Raw genomic sequence first — 22,406 nt, forward strand, 5'->3', positions numbered from 1 at the left:
TTTGGGTACAGGGTTGCATGACCGCGCAATTGTCAGTTAAACTCGCGCAGTGCTAAGTTGCAAAAAGTGGCCTGGACGTAAAGCAGGAAAATCCTCCGGTGGTAAAGTGGTTAAGTGTGTGTATATATATATATATATATTCACATAGTAATTTATTAGAGCAGCCTTTCTCGCCCTTTCCAACACAGAGGAACCCTTGAAATAATTTTCCGGTCTGAGAGAGCCCCTGCTAAAAATGACTATATCTATGTAGCACTACTCCCAAGGGAGCTGCTTAGTGTGGGTTACCGCTAGCAACAGTAGTACCTTTAAGCATGTTTCCCAAGTGTGAATACCTCAGAAAAGAACCAGCCCAGTTTCTTTGGGTTTTTAGGTTTATTTGAGAACTTGGATAGGAGAAGGGATGAGTGGGATACTCCAACAACTGAACTATGCACAAATAGGCAGGGACTCTACAAAAATGCTGCTTGATGCTGGTTAACGCTTAGAAGTAATGGAAGATGGGCCAGTGCGCTACCAATAGGGTATAGGACGTGGGGGGGGGGGGGTGGTGTTAGTAAATATCTAGAAATTAATAAATATCTGAAAAACAGGCAGCCAATTCTGTACTGTCACCAAGTACCAGATATAAATGAAGAAAGAGGGTGAATCGGCGCTCATTTCACTAGATGTTCAAAAATTCAAAACAGATACAAAAAATAAAATAACCAAAAAATGTGAAAACTCCTGCAAGAAGATATAGCATATAATTGTAGCGTGCAAAAATCACAATAGTGACGGATAAATGAAATGTGTATCTTGCTAATAGGGCATCAATAATAAATGAGGTAGTGTGCAGAGCAAAATGATAGCTTGGTATGTGTAGAGAAAAAATAGAAACAATATAATAAATCCTCAGTGAAAACTGCACAAATCAATAAGTGCTAAATACTTATTTGAAATAGCATCAAAAATTACAATAAATCCAATAATAAATAAATAAATATATAGGTGGGATGATGATTAATAAAATAAATAGTCCACCTGCAAATAGGTGTATAAATAATGCTTCAAAGTTGGTGACTTTAGTGATTCTTCACAATATTCAGGTGACTTTAGTGAAACTCCAAATAGTATCACCAGAAGTGAGCTATATCCTCTAAATAGGTGCAATGGCCGCTCACCTCCAATCACACCTTTAAAGGCGTTTTAGTGATAACAATCACTGGGCTGGGGTAGTGTAATCCTCCTCCACAGGTGGGGGCTTCTATTGGGGCCTTTGGGATGTCCTCTGTTCCTAATGGATGTCAGAATGCTAATAGGCAATACACCTCCAGATACTCCCAATAATACTCCAGTCACTCAGAGAGATAGACAGGTACACATAGTGAAGTATGTACGGGTAATTTTATTAAAAAAAGCAAATAAATCTCACATATAAGTAAGAGAAGGCAAGCCAATGCGGTATCAACACGCACTTCTGGTCTCGGGCCGTAGACCGGAAGTGACGTCACCCGACTCCTCCCGACGCGTTGCGTCACTAAACACGTGACTTTATCAAGGGTAAAGCTGTGGGTGACAGTCTCCAGGTTAAATAGCTGAATGGTAACCAAGGGAACAATCCAATGAAAACAATTGACACATGCATTGCTGGAATGGCTGATTAGACGTGATTATAATACAGCTATATGGCGGAATACCTTGGTAGCTGTAGAAAATCTTAAATTCATAGATGAACATAACGTTCTGATCCCTAATGTTATACAACAATAAATGTAAAGAATAGTTAAAATAGCAATTAGCAACCAAAAAAAACCACAAGTAGCAGGGTTTCCATCTCACATATATAAATAAATCATAACAAATAGAAAATGAATCGGATCACAATTTGATTCCTTAGCACAATGATGTAAAATAGAAGGATGATTCCATATTGCTAAGCAGGTGAAATAAAACTGAAAGCACAGTAGATGGAAGTAGTTGCATCTATAAAAGATCGTATTGAAGGAAGATGTATGGCTATTTAGCTCATATATTCAATATGGATAGAAAAAATATTTATGTAGAGTAAAAAACGTATTATAAAAAATATCTCAAAAGAGATCAAAATATGAAATAAAAGTGAGTCCAATGGGTGGTCTATATAATCGATGTGACCTACCACAACTAAGACCGAGGTATAAGATAATGAGCATCTAAAAATACTGAAAAAAGCAGATGCGAATCTCCTTGAAAAATGATAAAAAATATATAATACAGGCATACCCCACACAATGGGACCAGAGCATGTATGTAAAATGAAAATGTACTTAAAGTGAAGCAATACTTTTTTCACTTCTCAATGCATTTAATACACTAGCTCTATAGGAAATCTTGGTCAGCTTGACATGGCACTGCTCCCAAACCATAAGTGACAAGGACATCAAACTTGGGGAGCATGTTAAGGGGAACCAGGACTATGACATGGTAGATTGCCTAGGCAAGCTGGCTAACCACAACGTAGGATATGCTGTAGTCCTGGGTCCCCTCTCGATGCTCCCTAAGTTGGGTATCCCTGTCACTTATGGTTTGGGAGTAGTGCCATGTCAAGCTGACCAAGATTTCCCATAGACACCACTGTTAAAAATCGGGAGTAGTGCAATGCCAAGCTGACCAAGCAGTGTCCGTACTCGCGAGTGTACGTAAAGTGAGTGTACCTAAAATGGGGTATGCCTGTATATAAATCCAAATTCTAAAATAGAATGGGAGGTATGTGTAGTCTATATGACTACTCATAACTAAAAACAAGGTTAAAAAACGTGCATCTAAAATACTGAAAACAAGCAGATGCGAATCTCCTAGAAAACCATATCTCTGCTCATATAACAAAGATAAGTAAAGGATATAAAACAATATCTGAAAAGATTCCTCATTCCATTTCACATCCATGTGTCACAATCAATATATAAAAAAATACTTATATCACAAAGAAACAGAAGGAGAGGATAATAACTAAACTAATGTGTAGGCCCAAAAATTAAATGCTAAAAGAATATATGAATGTATGAGCCCAGAGATGAAATGCTAAAAAATGATGATGTGTATACATGAAGGGGCCGCATACAGAGGGGGAGAGAGAGGTTTTAATAGTCAGATATGAAGCAATTCAAGTCGAATTCTATATTGAGTCCCAGGGATGTGAGTGTTTGCATTTCAAAAATCCAACGGGACTCAGCTTGACTTAGTGTTTTCACTTTATTGCTCCCTCTCCAGTGGGGCTTGTATTTTTCTACCCCCCAGAAGAGAAGGGATGAGGGATCCTTATCGTGCACTTCTGCATAGTGTTTGGAAACACTACGTTTGGGGAAGCCTTTTTGGATATTTTGTATATGTTCCCGTAGACGTTTCCAGAGGGGTCTTTTCGTTCTCCCTATATATTGAATGCGACAAGGGCATTCCAACACATAGACTACCCCTTCCGTTCTACAGGAAATGAATTCCTTAATTTTGTAGTCCTTCCCTGCGCTTGTTGACTTGAATTCCTCTTTTTTCTTTCTATTTGATGATGTTCTTTTACAGACATAGCAATTTTTGCAGGGATAAAACCCTTTTCCCTCAAAAAAGCTAAAGTTGTTTATTTTTGGTTGATCCGTTATGTTTTTAGCTATGGCTTGGCGAAGTGTTGGTGCTTTTCTACATGTAAATTTTGGCTGTTCCGGTAGAAACTCAGCCAGGCCTTTATCTGCTAGTAAGTTTTTCCAATGTTTTTTTATGATGGTCTCGACTTTCTTATATTGCATATTGAAATCAAGGATCAAGGGGGGGTTATTATGTACTGACTCATGTTTATGGTTCTTCTTGGTATTCAAATAGATGATTACCTATAACGCTTGCAGAAAAAAATATTTATAACAAATAATCAGTGTTGTTATATCTTCAAACAATAAAGTGCCTATATGTATCTCCCCGTGGTGATATTTAAAACATATATATACTCTAAAATATAGTATGCCATAATAAAAATATACAATTTATAAAGTGCTGAAAAAGTTCATATAATCAAGTCCATATATCAAAAGTTCATTATTGGAGTGAAGTGATTCCTTAATAGTGAATATAATAAATTATCATAAATAAAGGTGCACAGTGAAAAAGTGCTAAGTGCTCTGATGATGAATCTTCCACTTTATCCCTGGTGACAATTCTTGTGCTCCTCTGTGAAAGGTAGAAAGATTTCACACTCACCAGATTGCGTGGGCCCTATATGTCATACGACAGTAGGACCACCAAGGCTTGGTGACCTCCAGGGTCTGGATAAATTCCTTCCGGATGGCAGCTTCTCCTCTCAGAACGTTCCTCCCGCCAGCAACTTTCAGTCAGGGGTATTCAAGAGAAAAAGGAAGAGTCCGGATAGTGTGATATAGTTTCCAATGGGTTTATTTCATAAACAAATGAGCTAATATTACATTCCATTAAAGAATATACTGTATAAAAAGCAAGTTCCAAATAGAGATCAGGGTAAAAGCCGTGAAAAACGCTGTCACTTTGTGTGAGCTACGGTGAGGGAGAGCCGCACCTCGGGGTTGCGCTCCACCGGGCTCAAGTGACGTCACGACATGCGTTCCACCTTACGCGTTTCGTCATTGGCTAGACGTCTTCAGAGGCCAATGACCACCTGACTTAAAGGTGAAAATTGGGATAGATCAGTATTTTGACTTGATTTGTGACTTGACCAAAATAAATGACTTCTACTTGACTTGCTTGCTTTTCGCCACAGTAACTTGGGACTTGCTTGAGACTTGAAGGTTAAGACTTGAGACTTGCTTGTGACTTGCACATGTGTGACTTACTCCCATGTCTGCCGCTTACTATGACTTCACCTCTAAATGTGGAAAAGTCCTTGAGCCCCCTGAGGTACTCCTTCCTGGGGTAGCTGACTTGTAGTGCAATCTGTATCACTGAACACTTCAGGGCCCTTCCTGGCGCCCCCTTTAATCCCCAAACGTCAAGGCTTTAGTACATGGCACCCCCTAAACTGTACTCTCCTGGTTAGCTGGCTCCTGGATTCCCCTTGACCTCTCTGGAGTGGTCCTCTTTCCTAGGCAGACCCCTGGACAGATCTTAAGTTCTCACGACACTGTTTTTCCAGAAGATCTCTGCCCAGCAGCTCCACTCGCTCAGTACACTCTGGATCCTCTGCAGCCCAGCTCAACCTCTGGCCCCTAGGCCAACTGCCCGGGCCATCTTCACACTTCAGCAGGAAGAGAGACAGCCGTCACCTCCTCCTGGGATTGATGCTTCCGCCAAAAGACACTCTGTCACATGCTCCCCTCCAATTTATGTCCAATCCTTGCAGGAATGCCCTCCCACTGGAACCGACATAAACCAGAGTGTGCCACTGGCTAGGTTTCCTCCACTGTCCAATGAGCTCTTTCATTGGCTACAGTGGGGACACTCCCTCAGGCCCAGTGAATCACACTTGGAAACATGTAACAGGCTAAACTAATAGATCAGGCCCTCCTGATAAGCAGACAGGGCCACTAATATGCATTTCCTAGCACCTACCTATTAGGATGCTACATCTACAACTCATAATACATTAGTGTGATGGTTATTGGGAAGAATGCTCCATACATTTGTGGTCGTTGGGAATATTTACCCCCTTACAGATAGCTAGAAAGATCAATGGTGTCAGTGAGAACTTATCTGAGAGGCAGAAACTGCTCATTGCTCAAGGACCCCCTAGCAACCTCTGGAGGAACCCTGGTTGAGAAACCCTGCATTAGAGCAATTGGTTTTGCATGACACTTTTATTTCTCTTTATACATCCAGGCATCTGTCACAGCCTCCTGGATTGTCACCAAGGCACCACCCTCAATAACTGTCACAGCTCTCATCCAGCACAGTTCAGTCAAGATTTCTCTTATTACAGCACTGACATTAGGATCATGCTGAAAATAACCCTTCTCGGGGTCATCCTGGGATTTTTGGGGGAACGCCAATACCAGTTCAGGTGAGTCACATTCTTTCGCTCTGTATGGTGGAGGAGAATGTTTTTCTATAATAACAAAGGTAACATTTACTTTGTATAGTCTCTATACTCTGTATAGAGGCACTTTGTTGCATATTGTGTACCTGACCCCTACTTAGGCAGCCTATAGACTTTCACATGTCAAAAAACAACAAATCCCATCACTTACAAAATTTAACAGCTAGAATGAGACCTTGCTGTAGGAAATACTGTTTCTCAAATTATCATTTTCAGAACCTGATTATGACCTAATAATGAATTGTTTGGCATTATTTTTTGGAATTGTGGCTATTTTTAGTTTATGGCGCACTTAGAGCCGGTTCACATTAGAGTGATCCGACTTGCCGGGGCGACCTCGGAGCGGCCGACACGGACTTCATAACATTGAAGGCAATGCAGGTCGCTCCGGGTCGCCCCAAAGAAGCTCCGGACCCTTTTTCTAAGTCGGAGCGACTTGTGTCGCTCCTATTAGAACGGGTCCACAGCTTCTCTATGGCAGGCGACCTACGGCAACCTGTCAGGCGACCAGGTCGCCTGACAGGTCGCCCCAGTGTGAACCGACTCTTATAAATTCAAAATGTATACATACTTACAAACGTCTAAAAAAAAATAAGCTTATAAAAACTTAAGAGAATGTATGAAAAAGTATAATAAATGTATAAAAACTTAAAACTGCTTAAAACTAAAAATCAAAATGTATAAACCCCAAAATAAGTTTTATGAACTGTATATTCCATGGCTATACAATAATGCTCTCAAAATTAAATTCCTTCATCTGAAAGTTGAAAAAAGTCTTGATAGTGTACCTTTGATATAACGCTAGTCCCCCCAACTCACTTAAAATCAAAATAACAAACTTATATAAGGACTGGAAAATTATCTGCCATCAGTCATACTGTATATAATCACAAAATAAAATAAGATTTTAGACAAACAATAGTATGTGTAAATATATATTTTTAAAAAGCTCTCTACAATGTAAAAAAATGTATAATAATGTCTATTTGCTAACTCATTAATCTGCTTAAAGAGAAGTTCCGGCCCCCCACCCCCACCCCCACCCCCAAAAATGAAAAGTTTACTTTTACTACTATTAGGGCAGTTACCTGTCCAGGCATCCAGCGGTGTCCTCACCCTGAGCCGATTTCTCCATCTTGGCTTAGGGAAACCGGCAGTTAAGTGTTGCGGCTTCATAGCTGGTTTCCTTCTGCACAAGTGCGAAACGCGCTGAGCTTTGTTTAATTGGCGAGTTGCGGGGGGGAAGAAGGAGGGGGCCAAAGTGAGACAGAAGTGGGAGTTGGTACCTGTCAAAACCAGGCACCTGCTCCCCCCTCCCCCACAAAAGGTGCCAAATGTGGCAGCAGAGGGGTGGGGGGGAGGAGGCAGACGAGCGGAGCCTTTTTTGGGTGGAGCTCCACTTTAAGCGCTTTCTTTATTCTGAGGGTGTGTGGATTTTTGGAGGTGAGAATATTTATTGGAAATTTTTATTTTGCGTCCTTTGTGTTTTGTATTCTTTTTTTTGTGCACTTACTGTTGCTTTTTATTTTGATTCTTTTATTTCACTTTTTTCTACTTTTTTTTGTCACATAAAAAGAAAAAATAAGGCCAATCATTAGCCATTTTTGGTACAAGAACAGGCCAAGAATAGTTAGAAAACGCTTATTACCTCAAAGTCCCATTTAAAGCCCATTGCACCCTTAAAAACCACCTTTCACAAACCCATGTCATGTCTTTTTTATGTAGTGCTCACCCCTCATAAGGGTCACTGATTTGCCACAAGTTAATCTCCCAAATTACTGTAGTGGTAGTCAGGCACACAGCAACAGTCACTTTAATGAACAGTCAATGAACAGTCTAGGGGTTGCTTTTTTTCTGAAATTTGTTGCTGAATAAACTTGGATAGGGAATAAGGAGCTGTGGGATACTCCATTAACTCTGAGAGGACGCTCTTCACTTTGGCATTATTCCTTAGGACAGTCTCCTTTTGTAATGTCCATAAATTGGACTGCACTGAGACACTGTCAGGCATATGCCCGGCCAGGCAAGGACTAATACTGACTCACAAGGGATGGCAGTAGCAACTGTCACCAGGATCCTGCATTCAGGTCTGTACACACAATGTCCATGGATACTTAGAAGCCTCCTTCCAATAACAAATGGATATTTCCCATGTGAACTCTCCAGACCAGATCCTCAATGAACTCCCTTGATTCAATCCAGAGATTTTCAGCAAACAGGCCCCCTATCTCCAACATAGCTGGGACCTTAATGAGCACATGTAGAACTTCAGCTGGGCTGCGTAGAAAGGCAGCAGCCCTTCAGGCTGGGAACCTCTCCTCCTGGACCAGAACCGGGTGGCTCCAACTCCCAGATTATTTATGCACTCCACCAGCCACATTCTGGGCACCCTCCCCCAGGGATTAGCTGAGACCACATACATATTCAGGCTGCTGATTTGCCTTTCCAGTACACTATGTTCTGTAATCCTTCAGAAGGGGAAACAATCAAACCTACAACCAGTAGAGCCCATTGGAGCCCAGAACAGCCCAAAGCAATCACAAGCTGCTCCACTGAAGGTGGTAATAGTGCACAATGAGCACCTGTGACTTAGTGTAACTAAAAAAGGCAGGCTTCATCCACCAAACGGCTTGTATACAATTTTTTTGGCAATTTTTAGGCATTTTGCCAAGTCACCTCTGAAGAAACCTCAAGGCACCCTGGTTGAAAAAGGCTGGTGTAACTTGCCAAAGTCAGAAAAGTAATTGCTTCGGGCAGAAAAGAGATTACATTAGGGATCTATTTATAAACAATTCACAGTGCAGATGTTTCAAGCATTTACACAGCTGTCACAAGTAATCCCGCTAATTTGCCTATTTGCTTATTTCCTATTATAATCAGCTCCATCTAGTGGCCATAATATAGTACTTTTCTAATTGAGGTATTTCAGGGAAATACCGCATTATGGCCACTGCATGAAATTGACAATCATAGGAAATTAAATGAATAACATGTATAATTAAAACATCCAGAGGGTACAATAATCATAAATGATAGTCCATATAAAACAGTTTAGGGGTCTATTTATAAAAAAGTCACTGTGCAAATATTTCACACACTCGTCACAAATAATCCCTGTAATTTCCCTAATATGTTAATTTTCTATGATTCAAATACAAAATAATATTCAGCGCACAATCTATAACACAATAATAAATAATAAAATTACTACTAAATTGACTGCTGCTGAACACTGAAGGTCAAACCAAAACATCTAAAAATATATCTTGAAAAATAGTGCAGTGCATGAATTAAATGAATAACATGTATAATTAAAACATCCAATAATCATAAATGATAGTCCATATAAAACGGTTTAGGGTTTACTAAAATAACTGCATTTCCATGTTCTGTGTACTGTGGGAGAGCAGATATAGAGAATGCAGGCTCCTGGGTTTAGTAACACTTTAAGAACTCAAAGAATACTTCCAGACTCTTGCAAAATACGTTGGTAATGCTAGTTGAAGCTGATATCCTTTAAAGCGGACTTCCACCCTGGGAATAATTTTTTCAATAAAAATACCCTCGGGACAGTCAGGGCTAGTACATTCCACAATGGCTAGCCTCTGATCTGTCCCGGGTTGCACTTACCTTTTAGGACAAATACTTACCTTGAAAATGTATTGTCCAGCGCTGCCATCTCAGGTGTGGGCAGCTTGAAGCCAGCGCGATCCTCTTCTGCGTCCTCTTCCGTCTTCTTCGGTCCCACGATGCAATGCACCGGCCCAGCCGTCACCTCCGGTGCGCACGCATCATCCCTCCACGGCTTCTGGGCATGCCCAGAAGCTGTTTAGAAGGGAATGACGCGCGTGCCCCGGAACTGACGTCGGGGCCGGTGCAGGCGCAATGATTCCTGGGAGCGATGACGTTCAGCTCCCAGGAATCATTGCAAAGCCAGGAAGTGACGATGGGCCGTGGCCGCCGAGGGGAGGAAGAAGGAAGTAAGGTAAGTATATTTTCTTCTATACGAGGTAAGTAAAAAAAAAAAAAAAAAAAAATTGCGATTATCCATTTGTTTTTCAGGTGACCCGGAGCGAGAAGATGGAGGTAAGTATAATTTTAGGGTGGAACTCCACTTTAAAGTAGAGAGGGCATTTAGGGTTTTAGATATTTTGAAATTCAAACATATACTTTTGCCAAACCTAGAGGTCGATGGTTTTTGGGTCCTGTGTAAAGTTTACCTTAACATTGCAAAACAAGTGAGAATTCAAGTTTTCATCCAAGTTTTTTTTTTTTATTTATTTTAATCGCATCGAAGTTAGTTGACTCATTATAGTCACACAATTTAGAAACACAGAATTGAAAACAAAGGTATGCACAGTTTATTAAAAAAGTTAACCTTGTCTAAAGTGTGCCTATTATCGAAATAAAAGTTAAGTAATTGTGGCCATAGGCAAGCAGACGTCTTCTCAAGAAGAATGTGCAGGGGGAGCATCTGCATCCATTGTTAAGTGTCTGTGTGTGGTAATGGCTGCTCCCATAGTTAGAATCTCACTTTATAACCCCCTATGAGACCCCCATACTGCCTGATTATTGGACTGAGCCATCAGTATGGGCTGTCTATAGTCAATCTGAAACGTTTGAGTCAATAGATACCTTATATAACTCATCATGTAAAGCTTCTCCTTTAAATGTACCGTACCATCATTCATGTAGTATAAAGGTCTATCTGATAACTAAAAGGACTGCTCAGGAGGCAGTCCCTCACACTACATAGTTAACAGTGAGGGCCAATTTACACTTGTGCGTTGTGGTAATGTACGCTAAAATGCAACTGTTCTACGTGTAGTGTAAGGTCCTATTCATTGTCAATGGCACTCCAACCCATTGTACAGTAGAGACCAGTGTATCACAATGCATATACCCTGCACACACTATGCACACACAGTTTTATGTTTGTGAAATTGTGATGGAATACATTTATTTCCGAGAATCTTATGCTGATTATGAGAGTTTATTTCATTTTTGCAGTCAAAGATCTGGCTTCTTCAAGGAGATAGAACCTGTTGATCTTCCCAACTGTCAGCTTGTGAAAGGAATTGGTATGTACAGTATGTAATAATTCATGAATTTCTGTTTGAGCCCCACTAGTGGAGCCCCAACAATGTCCCTGGCAGGGGCAACATGTATAGAGTAAAGTGATTAGAGCACCAAACCATAGGGATCTCTCCAGATATGAATTTTGATTTATCACAATGAAAAAGTCCAACATGAGTTGACAACCGAACCAACACACTTTGGAGGCTAAGCACAAATCCTCCTTCATCAGGGTCTAGATTTATTATGGAATCTTGAGATGAGGTTAATCCTGGATTTTAATTCTTAGTAAGCTATAGTTAGAAGCTCAAGTAAATTGTTTGCAGTATAATGTTTGTTTTTGACTGAACATTTAATCTTGCATAATTAGGCATTTTAGGAAGTGAGGACGTATACAGGGCGCCATTATTGACTTCTGTAAAGGTACTTGTTCTTTGGTTTCCAAGGTGATCCAGTGACTTTCAAAGCCACTGAGATACAGGCACATTATTGACCTTTATGGAAGTACGTCTCTGGCTTTTAAGGTGATCTCGCTTTCTGTCTACAAACAGTTCTTATCTGGGTAGGTGGCTTAATTTCTCAAACCAAAAACAGTCAGGCAACTGTCTACAGCAAGGGTCTTCAAACTGTGGCCCTCCAGTTGTTCAGGAACTACAATTCCCATCATGCCTAGTCATGTCTGTGAATGTCAGAGTTTTACAATGCCTCATGGGACGTGTAGTTCAGCAGCATCTGGAGGGCCGTAGTTTGAGGATCCCTGGTCTACAGCAATAGGCCTGCAAATGACAGCCCTTTTATGATACATGTATTGTTAAAACTACAATTACTACTTTTTACACAGAGTATGGCTCGGAAGATATTCATGTTCTTCCCAATGGACTGGCATTCATCAGCTCTGTAAGTACAATATTTCTTATTTCTGGATTGATGCTGCCCCAGCTAATCTAATTAGTAATCTTTTTCCAGGTATGTCCTAATATGTTATATCTCTTTGAAGGGCCTCAAATACCCTAATGTGAAGAGTTTTGCGCCAGACCGACCTGGGGAAATATTGCTGGTAGATTTGAACGATGACGTCCTTCACCCCGAACCACTACAGCTCAGTGAAGGCGTTGATGCATCTTCATTTAATCCTCATGGGCTCAGTGCATTCATTGATGAGACAGGTAGGGAATTACAACCAAATTCAATTCTCCATTTACTCCCTCTATACAGTCTGGTGATTTGGATGTTTAGGTATGTATCAAAAGTAGTTTTGCTGTAGAGGAAACCCTCAATTTTGCTCACTAAACTGCTTAGGAAAAATTTTCAATGGAACAAATGATCTACTTTTTCATTTTGTGTTTCTTTGAGTATTTAATTATCCTTGTACTTTTACTTTATATGGAACTAAACCTTTATCCACCTGCCCACCGGCCACTGTATATACAGTATATGTCCTGTGTTTAAACCTACATACCAGTGTTATGGCAGCAGATAGCTGCCATAACCCTGGTATTTTTTTAAACTGCAGGTGGTTGGCTTTCCGATAAGGGTGGTCCCAGCGGCGGATTCGCCGCGGGATCACCCTTCCGGGATAGCGGAAGAGGTGCCCCCCACCCCCTCCCGCCGCGTCCCGGTCCTTTTCCCCGCTTACCGGACCCGCCAGCAGCGGGGAAAACGATCCGGTCCCGGATCCTCACAGACAGGCTTGCCCTCACTCGACTCTATGGTCTTGGAGGACCGGAGCGACGGCAAACGTCGTTGCCTAGCAGCCGGCTTAAAGTTCCCTTTTTTTTTTTTCCATTTTATTTATTTATTTATTTTTTTCTATCTTTTAGTGTATTTGTGAGATGTGAGGACTTTTTGACCCCAGATCTCACAAAAAAGAGGTCCTGTCGTGCCTATTTCTATTACAAGGAATGTTTACATTCCTTGTAAACACCAAATGTCAAAAATAGGCCTAGTAGGCAATTGGTTAATATAAAAAAATTGTCAGTAGGTAAAGACTTTTGGTAGAAAAGAAAGAAAAGTCTCTCCTGTCAAAAAACGTTTTACTTACACCTGCTAGTGTATTCGTTTTACTGTAGATTGACTACAGTGTACTGTCCCAGAACATACCTGGTACCTGTAAGATGATGTGAATGGAGCCAGGTGTGAGATAGATGAACTCTAGCACAACTACTTCGGAATAAAATCATCAGAGGCCCCTAAATGGGTGAAACAATATATTGCTTTTTTTTTTCACAATAAAACAATATACTGCTAGACCTGAAAGAAGAGGGAAATAATGTGGCAACGTTGGGGATGGAGTGTACATGGGGAGTCTGGACCATGTATCGCTGAAGAAGAGCACCTATTGCTGAAGAAGACACGGTATCCTCTTCCACAGATTAAAAAAATCCCTTTCTGTCCTAGGACAGGCCAAATATTTCTCCACTCTTGATCTTGCCAGGTATTGACAGATCACTGCTGCCAAGCCAGACTAGCCAAAGACTGCTTCCATTACTTCCATGATGTTATGCCTGCCTCATTCCATAGGATGAGGGAACATTGCCTTGGGGACATGAACCCAGATAGTATTCTCATCTATCTAGATGATATAATGGTGTTTTATGCCACCATCTTCCGCACTGTTATTCATAATATATATGTATTGGTTGGTCAGAAAAAACGTATCTGACCTCTGACTCTTTCTTTTAGATAGCACAGTCTACCTTTTTGTAGTGAATCATCCTGACCACAAAAGCTTTATTGAAATATTTAAATTTGATGAGAAGCAGAAATCTCTCCTACATCTGAAGACCATTAAACATCCATTATTAAACAGGTACTGACAATGATCTGAAAGCATGTTTGAGCAAGACCATATAAAAATACAAAAAGTACATATACTGTATATATATATATATATATATATATATATATATATATATACACAGTATTTCACGAGTACACCCTTCACATTTTTCTAAATATTTTATTATATCTTTTCATGTGACAACACTGAAGAAATGACACTTTGCTACAATGTCATGTAGTGAGTGTACAGCTTGTATAACAGTGTAAGTTTGCTGTCCCCTCAAAATAACTCAACACACAGCCATTAATGTCTTAACCGCTGGCAACAAAAGTGAGTACACCCCTAAGTGAAAATGTCCAAATTGGGCCCAAAGTGCCTATAATTTGTGTGGCTACCATTAATTTCCAGCACTGCCTTAACCCTCTTGGGCATGGAGTTCACCAGAGCTTCACAGGTTGCCACTGGAGTCCTCTTCCACTCCTCCATGATGACATCACAGAGCTGGTGAATGTTAGAGACCTTGCACTCCTCCAACTTCCATTTGAGGATGGCCGACAGATGCTCATTAGGGTTTAGGACAGGAGACATGCTTGGCCAGTCCATCACCTTTACCCTCAGCTTCTTTAGTAAGGCAGTGGTCATCTTGGCGGTGTGTTTGAGGTTGCTATCATGTTGGAATACTGCCCTGTGACCTAGTCTCTGAAGGGAGGGGATCATGTTCTGCTTCAGTATGTCACAGTACATGTTGGCATTCATGGTTCCCTCAATTAACTGTAGCTCCCCAGTGTCGGCAGCACTCATACAGCCCCAGACAATGACTCTTCCACCACCATGCTTGACTGTAGGCAAGACACACTCATCTTTGTACTCCTCACCAGGTTGCCACCACACACTCTTGACACCATCTGAACCAAATAAGTTTATCTTGGTCTCATCAGACCACAGAGCATGATTCCAGTAATCCATGTCCTTAGTCTGCTTGTCTTCAGCAAACTGTTTTCAGGCTTTCTTGTGCATCATCTTTAGAAAAGGCTTCCTTCTGGGACGACAGCCATACAGACCAATTTGATGCAGTGTTCGGCGTATGGTCTGAGCACTGACAGGCTAAACCCGCCCACCCCTTCAACCTCTGCAGCAATGCTGGCAGCACTCATACGTCTATTTCCCAAAGACAACCTCTGGATATGACAACAGAGCAGGTGCACTCAACTTCTTTGGTCGACCATGGTGAGGCCTGTTCTGAGTGGTACCTGTCCTGGTAAACTGCTGTATGGTCTTAGCCACCGTGCTGCAGCTCAGTTTCAGGGTCTTGGCGATTTTCTTATAGCCTAGGCCATCTTTATGTAGAGCAACAATTCTTTTTTTTCAGATACTCAGAGAGTTCTTTGCCATGAGGTACCATGTTGAACTTCCAGTGACCAGTATGAGAGAGTGAGAGCGATAACACCTAATTTAACACACCACTCCCAATTCATACCTGAGACCTTGTAACACTAACAAGTCACATGACAAGAGGGAGGGAAAATGGCTAAGTGGACCCAATTTGGACATTTTCACTTAGGGGTGTACTCATTTTTGTTGCCAGCGGTTTAGACAATAATGGCTGTGTGTTGAGTTATTTTGGGGGGAAAGCACACTGTTATACAAGCTGTACACTCATTACTTTACATTGTAGCAAAATGTCATTTCTTCAGTGTTGTTACAGGAAAAGGTAGAATAAAATATTTAGAAAAATGTGAGGGGTTCAGGCTGGATCCTCTAGGGCAGTGGGCACGGCAGACACAGAAGTGACAGGAGGACTGAGGACAGACAGTGGGTGTTTGGTGGAGCGGTCTGGTGATGAGTTATGGAGGAAGATAACAGTATATATAATATTTTCAAAATTTTATATTTATAAAAAATAATGGATGTGAGGGCCTTTTGGTGGGCGTTATTTTTTTTGTAGGGGTGGGGGCAGCATTTAATTCTTGGACCCCGGCATCACAATGTCGTGGGCCAGCCCTGGAGCTAGAGACTAATATTTCATGCTCTATTATGATTAATGTAACAAATTTTGTTTAATACAGTGATTTCCTATGATTTTCAGCTCTATCTAATGGTCATAAAATAAAAGTAACTCATTATGGCCAATAGATGGAGCCGATGATCATAGGAAATCAATACTGTGGATGTGGTGAGTTCCAGTGCAGTAGGTGGTGGGAGGATGGCTGATTTAGCTACTGGAAACTTACTTGTAACCTTCAGTGTAGCAACTCTCCTAGCTTAGAGCAAGAAAAAACAAGAACACCAAATGTATTATTCATGCACCTCTTCTGGTGATGCATATCTAGATGTTCAATTAAAGTTCTTAGTGGCAAGGATAGACTCTCCCAATGAACTAGAAAGCAGTAGGTGGGCAAGAAATAGCCCCAAAGTCAGACAAGTTAAGCCCTTAAAGCAGAGTAAAACAAGAGGTGCAAAGAGAACAAAGGTGATAACATGGTGCTTGCTCTGGGCAAGTCCTTTACTTTCAGTATTGCATTTTAGAAAAGTCTTTTATCAATTTATATGAGAAGAGTTCTTTTTTTTTTTCCACAGGTTAAACGAAATTGTTGCTGTTGGACCAGAGAGCTTTTATGCCACTAATGATCATTATTCTGAGAATGTGCAAATTACATTTCTAGAGGGTTTCCTTGGATTAAAATTGACAAATGTGGTGTATTACAGTCCTGGGGATGTCCGAGAAGTGGCATCAGGATTTTACAGTGCCAATGGAATCGCCATATCAAATGACAAAAAGTATGTAATCGCTTATTACTTTCTAATCAAAACTGTTATTTTTGTCACAATATTATTTTTTTCTATCTTTTAAGGTTTATCTATGCTGTTGACCTCACGGGTCACACAGTCAATGTCTATGAGAAACATGCAAACTGGTCCCTAACTTTTGTAAAGGTAATCACATTTTAGAGACTGGTTTTAATCAGTTCATTTATTGAATGTTTTAGTAGCAGTGGTAGCATTGATCTTTCTTTCTGTGTCTCTTTCTTCTTCTTTTTTTCCTGTCTCTCTCTAATAAATTCAAATTCTATTTGTGGGCTAAAGCAGGACATGATAGACTTTCTAGACGCACTACATAGTATATACCGCACATTTTTCTTTTTAGTTGTATGCACTACCTTTTTTGAAGATTTGTGTCAGAAGAACTCATATACTGTATATACCATCTTATACCTTTTAGCTCAGTTGTACAAAATCTCCTGAAGGTTTTGTCCCTCCCTTCGTCTGTAAATGAAAGAGTGAGCTACATTTAGAGGGGATCCACTGCGCCCGTGCACACGGGGTAAATCTCGTTACTCATCAATGCCCCTAGACCGAGCGGAGTTTACACCCATGTGAAATATCTAATATTAAGGCAGTTCACTGACTTAGATCTGGGCCTCACTATGTGCAACAGTAAAGTGCAGAGTTCCTTGAAAAAGCAACTTCTCCCATGTCTCTGCACACTGTACTTGTATGTTTCCATTTGGAGGGGCATGCTGAGCAAGAGCCCACTCCACCAGTCCAGTGTACCTCTGTTACCTCACTCTCAGTAACAGAACGTGGTTTGACCGAACACCTAGCGTAGACCTCATGCGTGCTCTCACTTAACTGTGTCCTTTCCATATTACGTGACCAGGCCATAGATCTCCGTAACACTAGTCTGCTCCCAGTTACCATCACAGGTGGATTGCTAGGGAGGGAGTCTGAAAACCGACCCCCTAACTACCAGAGGACCTTTCACTTTAACAGGTACCACGCTTAAGGACCGGTTGCTTGTTCCTTTACTTGGTTACTTTTAGCAACTACACTTCTCCTCCTTGTCTTGCCAAGGTACCCTTTTGCTGTTGTGTTACTTCATACCCCATCATGCAATTACAGTTCCAGGTTCTTTGGAATATACCAGAATCAACATGCACCCCTTTGAATAACTTCAGACCAGGCTTGAGACGGTTAACATACCTTAACTGAAGAAAGGTATCGTGGGATTACAACATGAATAACCTTCTGCTCTTAAGTCTAACTAAAATATCATTGTGGCCCAGGCACACCTCCATAAGGTGGGAGTACATATAGTCATTGTCTATGACATGACTTGGATGCTGTCCCTGACTCCTGATATCTTCAGCTCTGTCCTAGTGCTCACAGGTGGGTCTCCATACCCTCAGCAAATAAAGTTTGTACCGCACTTGTGGATAAATGGTACACCTAATACCTTAAAAAGTAAAGAAAATCCAAATAGTGTAACTGAGCCACCAAATTGTGATCAACATGCAAAAAACAAAAACAAACTAACAGTGCAAGAATTATCCAAATGGTGAACGTGAACAAATAGTAATCCAACAAAAAACAGTCGGACTGTTCGGTGAATCCAAAGAGCTCTTCCAATCGTAAGTATGGAGTGTTAGAACACTCACCAGTTTTCAAACATACTTCAGCATTGAAACAGGGGACAATACACCAAAAATGTTGCCAGATGTTCCTCCACAATGATATCCCTTCACCAATCTATGCACTCATCAGAAGTTGAACCAAGATAAGCCTTGAACTGCTGGTATGGAGTATGATGATTATGTAATCCAGTGGCAGAGCTAGACTTTTAATACAGGGGTGGCAAGGTATTATTTTGGGGGGTCAATATAGAAAGTGTTCAATTACAACCGAAATTTTACTAAGCCTAAAAAGTTCATGGAAAACCTCTTTGTTTTGTTCCAAAAACCCCACAAACTCAAGTAGAGCAGCTGTTTTTTCTCCACTTTTCTCCCTTCTTAAAAGAAGCCGTCTCGTTTGATGAAGCTCATGCTGAAGGTCTTCTAAATCTGACTCAAATGTTTTCCCCAAAGCAAGCAGGGGTTCCTCTTTTAAGAATGATGGGCTTTTGAGGTCAAGAGACTGCACTCCTTCCATTATCTCACAGTTCTTTTCGGAAAAATGCCTATCTATTTCTGCTGTAAGACAGTCAAGTACCTGATAGAAAATACTTTTATTGAACTCTTCAATGTTTGCAAACTCTGAGTTCCTCTGTCCAACAGTGCTCATTACAAGTGAATTCAGAAATTTCAAATTGGTCTTTGATCGTCTCTTGTTTTGTGCTTCTGTGCTAATGTTGCAGTGGTGCACAAGTTCTTCAATCTCTTTCCATAATTCACCAAATTTACAGTCACTTCTGTATCTTTTTAATGTGTCTGTAAGGGAGCCAACTAGATCTATTGCTCTAATCAGATCAAGACTTCTGGATTGGAGCATGTCAGACAGTATTTTCACATCCCCAAACACTTTACAAAAAGTAACCAAAAGTCCTACAAATTGTATGTCAATTTGAGCCAAAAGACCCTTTGCTTCTATTTTCCTATCTCCACTATTCTTCTCAAGTGAAATGTCTTGCAAGAGCCTCAAAACTGCTGGAAGCCTGTCTCTCATAGTCCTACATGCCATGTACCGGCAAGCCCACCTAACATCTGAAAGTCGCTGAAGTTCCCTAGGCTTTTCATGTGGGTACATTTCTTTTTGAACATCAAGCCACTTCATTACTTTAATACCAATAAAAGCCGTACATACCAGCAAAACGCTCTTCATCGATCCTGTGTGTGCTGCCATGTTATGTTTTGTTTTGGAGCCGTTTGGAGCACGAAGGAGCTGCGTGTCAGCTTAACCAATGAAAAGTGTAGCAGCAACAACAGAACGCTGCGGCTGCACGCTTGTGGGTGCTGCGTAAGGATGCATTCACGTCCGCTGGGAAAATTGGGAAATGTTCGTAAAAATCAAACAGTGTAATGTTTTCAGCGGGGTGGCAACAGGGGTGGCAAGGACTTCATAAAAGAAAGGAAAAGGAGGCGCAAACACCTAGTGCATTACCCGTGGTACTGTTTAAAATGATTTAATAAAATGCTGAATGCATACTCACAAACATGAAGAATAAAAATCGTACTGCAAATTCCCGTCACCCATGTGTTGGACCATGTCCTGGAAATTGCGACCGCTAACGCGTTTCGGGAGTCAAGCTCCCTTCCTCAGAGCACTGAGCACCTCTTGAGCTCTGAGGAAGGGAGCTTGACTCCCGAAACGCGTTAGCGGTCGCAATTTCCAGGACATGGTCCAACACATGGGTGACGGGAATTTGCAGTACGATTTTTATTCTTCATGTTTGTGAGTATGCATTCAGCATTTTATTAAATCATTTTAAACAGTACCACGGGTAATGCACTAGGTGTTTGCGCCTCCTTTTCCTTTCTTTTATGCATCCGTTTGGAGTTCCCTGCCTGAGGAGAGCAGCACGCCAGTCTTCCCCTTCGGAGTGAGCGCTTGGCTGATTATTTTTTTGTGGCAAGGACTTCGTCTGGGGTGGCAATTGCCACCCCAGCTAGCCCTCTGGCTCCGCTACTGATGTAATCCAGTGTGCTGGTTGATCACTTCCAATGGGATATACACTATGTAAAAGTAGCTCACCAATGGGAGCCAGAGTGGTGCCCATATAGTGTAGTGTTTATTAGATAAAAGAAAGTACATGTACTCAAGCATAAAAATGGCCATAAAAACTTACAAAGAAAAATCGCCACTTCTACCATGAGGATGATGGCGATAATGGTCAGCGTGTAGGCCCCTACTGACGCATTTCATGCTCAAACACATCAGGGGATCCGTCTATCACTGACATCTTGTTGGTAACTTCTTTAACCACAGACCCAGAAATCACTGAATTCCCTCCAAGTATTTCACTTTGACTTCTGGCTTTAGCTCTGGAATGGCCACAGTCTTAGCAGTCTCCCTTATTTGTACCAGGTGGGCCCGCCAAAACCAAAAGCCCAGGAACTAGGCTGAACATGATTAACCCCTTCCTCAGCCTGTGCTGGGTGCTGGACTAACTACACACATTTCAACCAGCCTACATGCAGGCATCGCTCACCCTGGCACAAAGGGCTATTATGTTTGGGCATAAAAAGTAAATCTAAAAAAAAATTTATGTTGCTCTCACGTTGGTATTGCGTTCTAACGTTACTCCATAATATGTAACCACAAACCCCAAGTATCTGTAGGAGATGTCACTCCCGCCCTGGTACACTTCTTCATGTTTTCTGGAGCTGTCCAAAAGTCCATCCATTCAAGCAGATGGTGTGGCAGATTATTCAAACCTATGCCTCTGTGGACCTAGGACAGGACCCCATGGGCTTTTTGCACCATGTCAACCAGATACCATCAAAACATACAACTCTTTGTTGGCAGATGTTGAATGCAGCTCATGCTTGCATACCAGCAATACCAGCAATGTATAAATTTATGGATACCCCTTCAGTTTGTTGTTCAGTGTTGTAGTTTGCTAAACTTAACAAAATCTGGTAGATGGAAAATTTCACAACTGCCCTTCACATTAGAGAGGAGATTTTAGGACCATGTGACTCCCATGGACTGCTTTTTTAACTCATCCGCATACTGGAACATGCTGACCTTCCCCTGGTTAACATTTGGGTGTTTGACACAATTTAGCCAACCTTCTCGTGGGCTTGGGTCGGTGACTGACCCACATCCCCTTAGGATGTGGTGGCTCCTGCCACTTGAGGTAGTGGCATTTTATTTCTCTCTGGACCCCTGTCTCATTCTTGGGTTAGCTCCAACCTCTGATGCCCCTCCCACTTTTCCCCTGCACCTCTTCAATGCCACTTTTCCCAGCCCACTCGCATTTTTTTGTTCATTGTTCACTCTTCATTTATTGGTTCTCACTTGCTTTCTGCTTCTCTAGATATGGTTCTTGGTTGATCCCCTTTCTTTCTGGGGTATGGGGCAATATAAGGGGAACAGAATTCATGAAACTGATCACATTAAGGAGATAAGTAGTGGGACAATGTAGGGGATTTATATAAGTCTACGATTTCCCCTGTCCTGTTATAAATTGTGCAGCTATTTTCTCTGTTTGGCTCTTCTTTTACAAGTAGAGTGTGGAGTTTCCTCTTCTATAGAAGTGAAGTCTTGGATGAGAGTGAAAGGTCTCTGGAAAGGAGTGCCCCTCACTGCTGGGTACTTGTGGCAACATATCAAAAAGTGGAACCCATCCTTCAGGACTCCTGGTCATCCCACTAGCACAGTCTACTCTACCGGGGCTTGTAGGTCTCTCTGTGCTGCCTTGGCTTGATCCCAGGCTGTGGACACTCTACACTTTTTCTCTCTCTCCCTCTTTCCTGCTCTCTCTCTTTTTCTTTTTATCTCGCTCTATCTTTTTAGCTTTCTCTCGTTGGCCCCCTCTCTTCTCTCTTGTTTCATCTCTATATACAGTGGGGAAAATAATTATTTGACCCCCTGCAGATTTTGTAAGTTTGCCCACTTACAAGGAAATGAAGGGTCTATAATTTTTATCATAGGTGTATGTTAAATGATAGAGACAGAATATCAACCAAAAATCCAGAAAAAAACACATGATACAAATGTTATAAACTGAGATGCAGTCCAATGAGTAAAATAAGTATTTGACCCCCAAGAAAAATGCTCACTATGACCCTAAGAACACCATCCCTACAGTCAAGCACTGAGGTG

The 22,406-nt window shown here is 41.3% G+C and overlaps 1 protein-coding gene across 1 annotated transcript in view; it reads left to right on the forward strand.

The window, feature by feature from the left end:
• Positions 1-22,406, forward strand: part of LOC309556421 (uncharacterized protein) — a 105,708-nt gene that overhangs the window by 79,205 nt on the left and 4,097 nt on the right. Inside the window, exons 11-17 of the mRNA XM_082258887.1 lie at positions 5,745-5,971; positions 11,018-11,088; positions 11,925-11,980; positions 12,081-12,249; positions 13,766-13,892; positions 16,443-16,643; positions 16,718-16,799. Of these exons, the coding sequence (XP_082115013.1) occupies positions 5,745-5,971; positions 11,018-11,088; positions 11,925-11,980; positions 12,081-12,249; positions 13,766-13,892; positions 16,443-16,643; positions 16,718-16,799 (933 nt within the window). The remainder of the gene's footprint in view (positions 1-5,744; positions 5,972-11,017; positions 11,089-11,924; positions 11,981-12,080; positions 12,250-13,765; positions 13,893-16,442; positions 16,644-16,717; positions 16,800-22,406) is intronic.

This window comes from Pelophylax lessonae (genome assembly GCF_965119305.1).
Source record: "Pelophylax lessonae genome assembly, chromosome: 5".
Classification (NCBI taxonomy): Eukaryota; Metazoa; Chordata; class Amphibia; order Anura; family Ranidae; genus Pelophylax; species Pelophylax lessonae.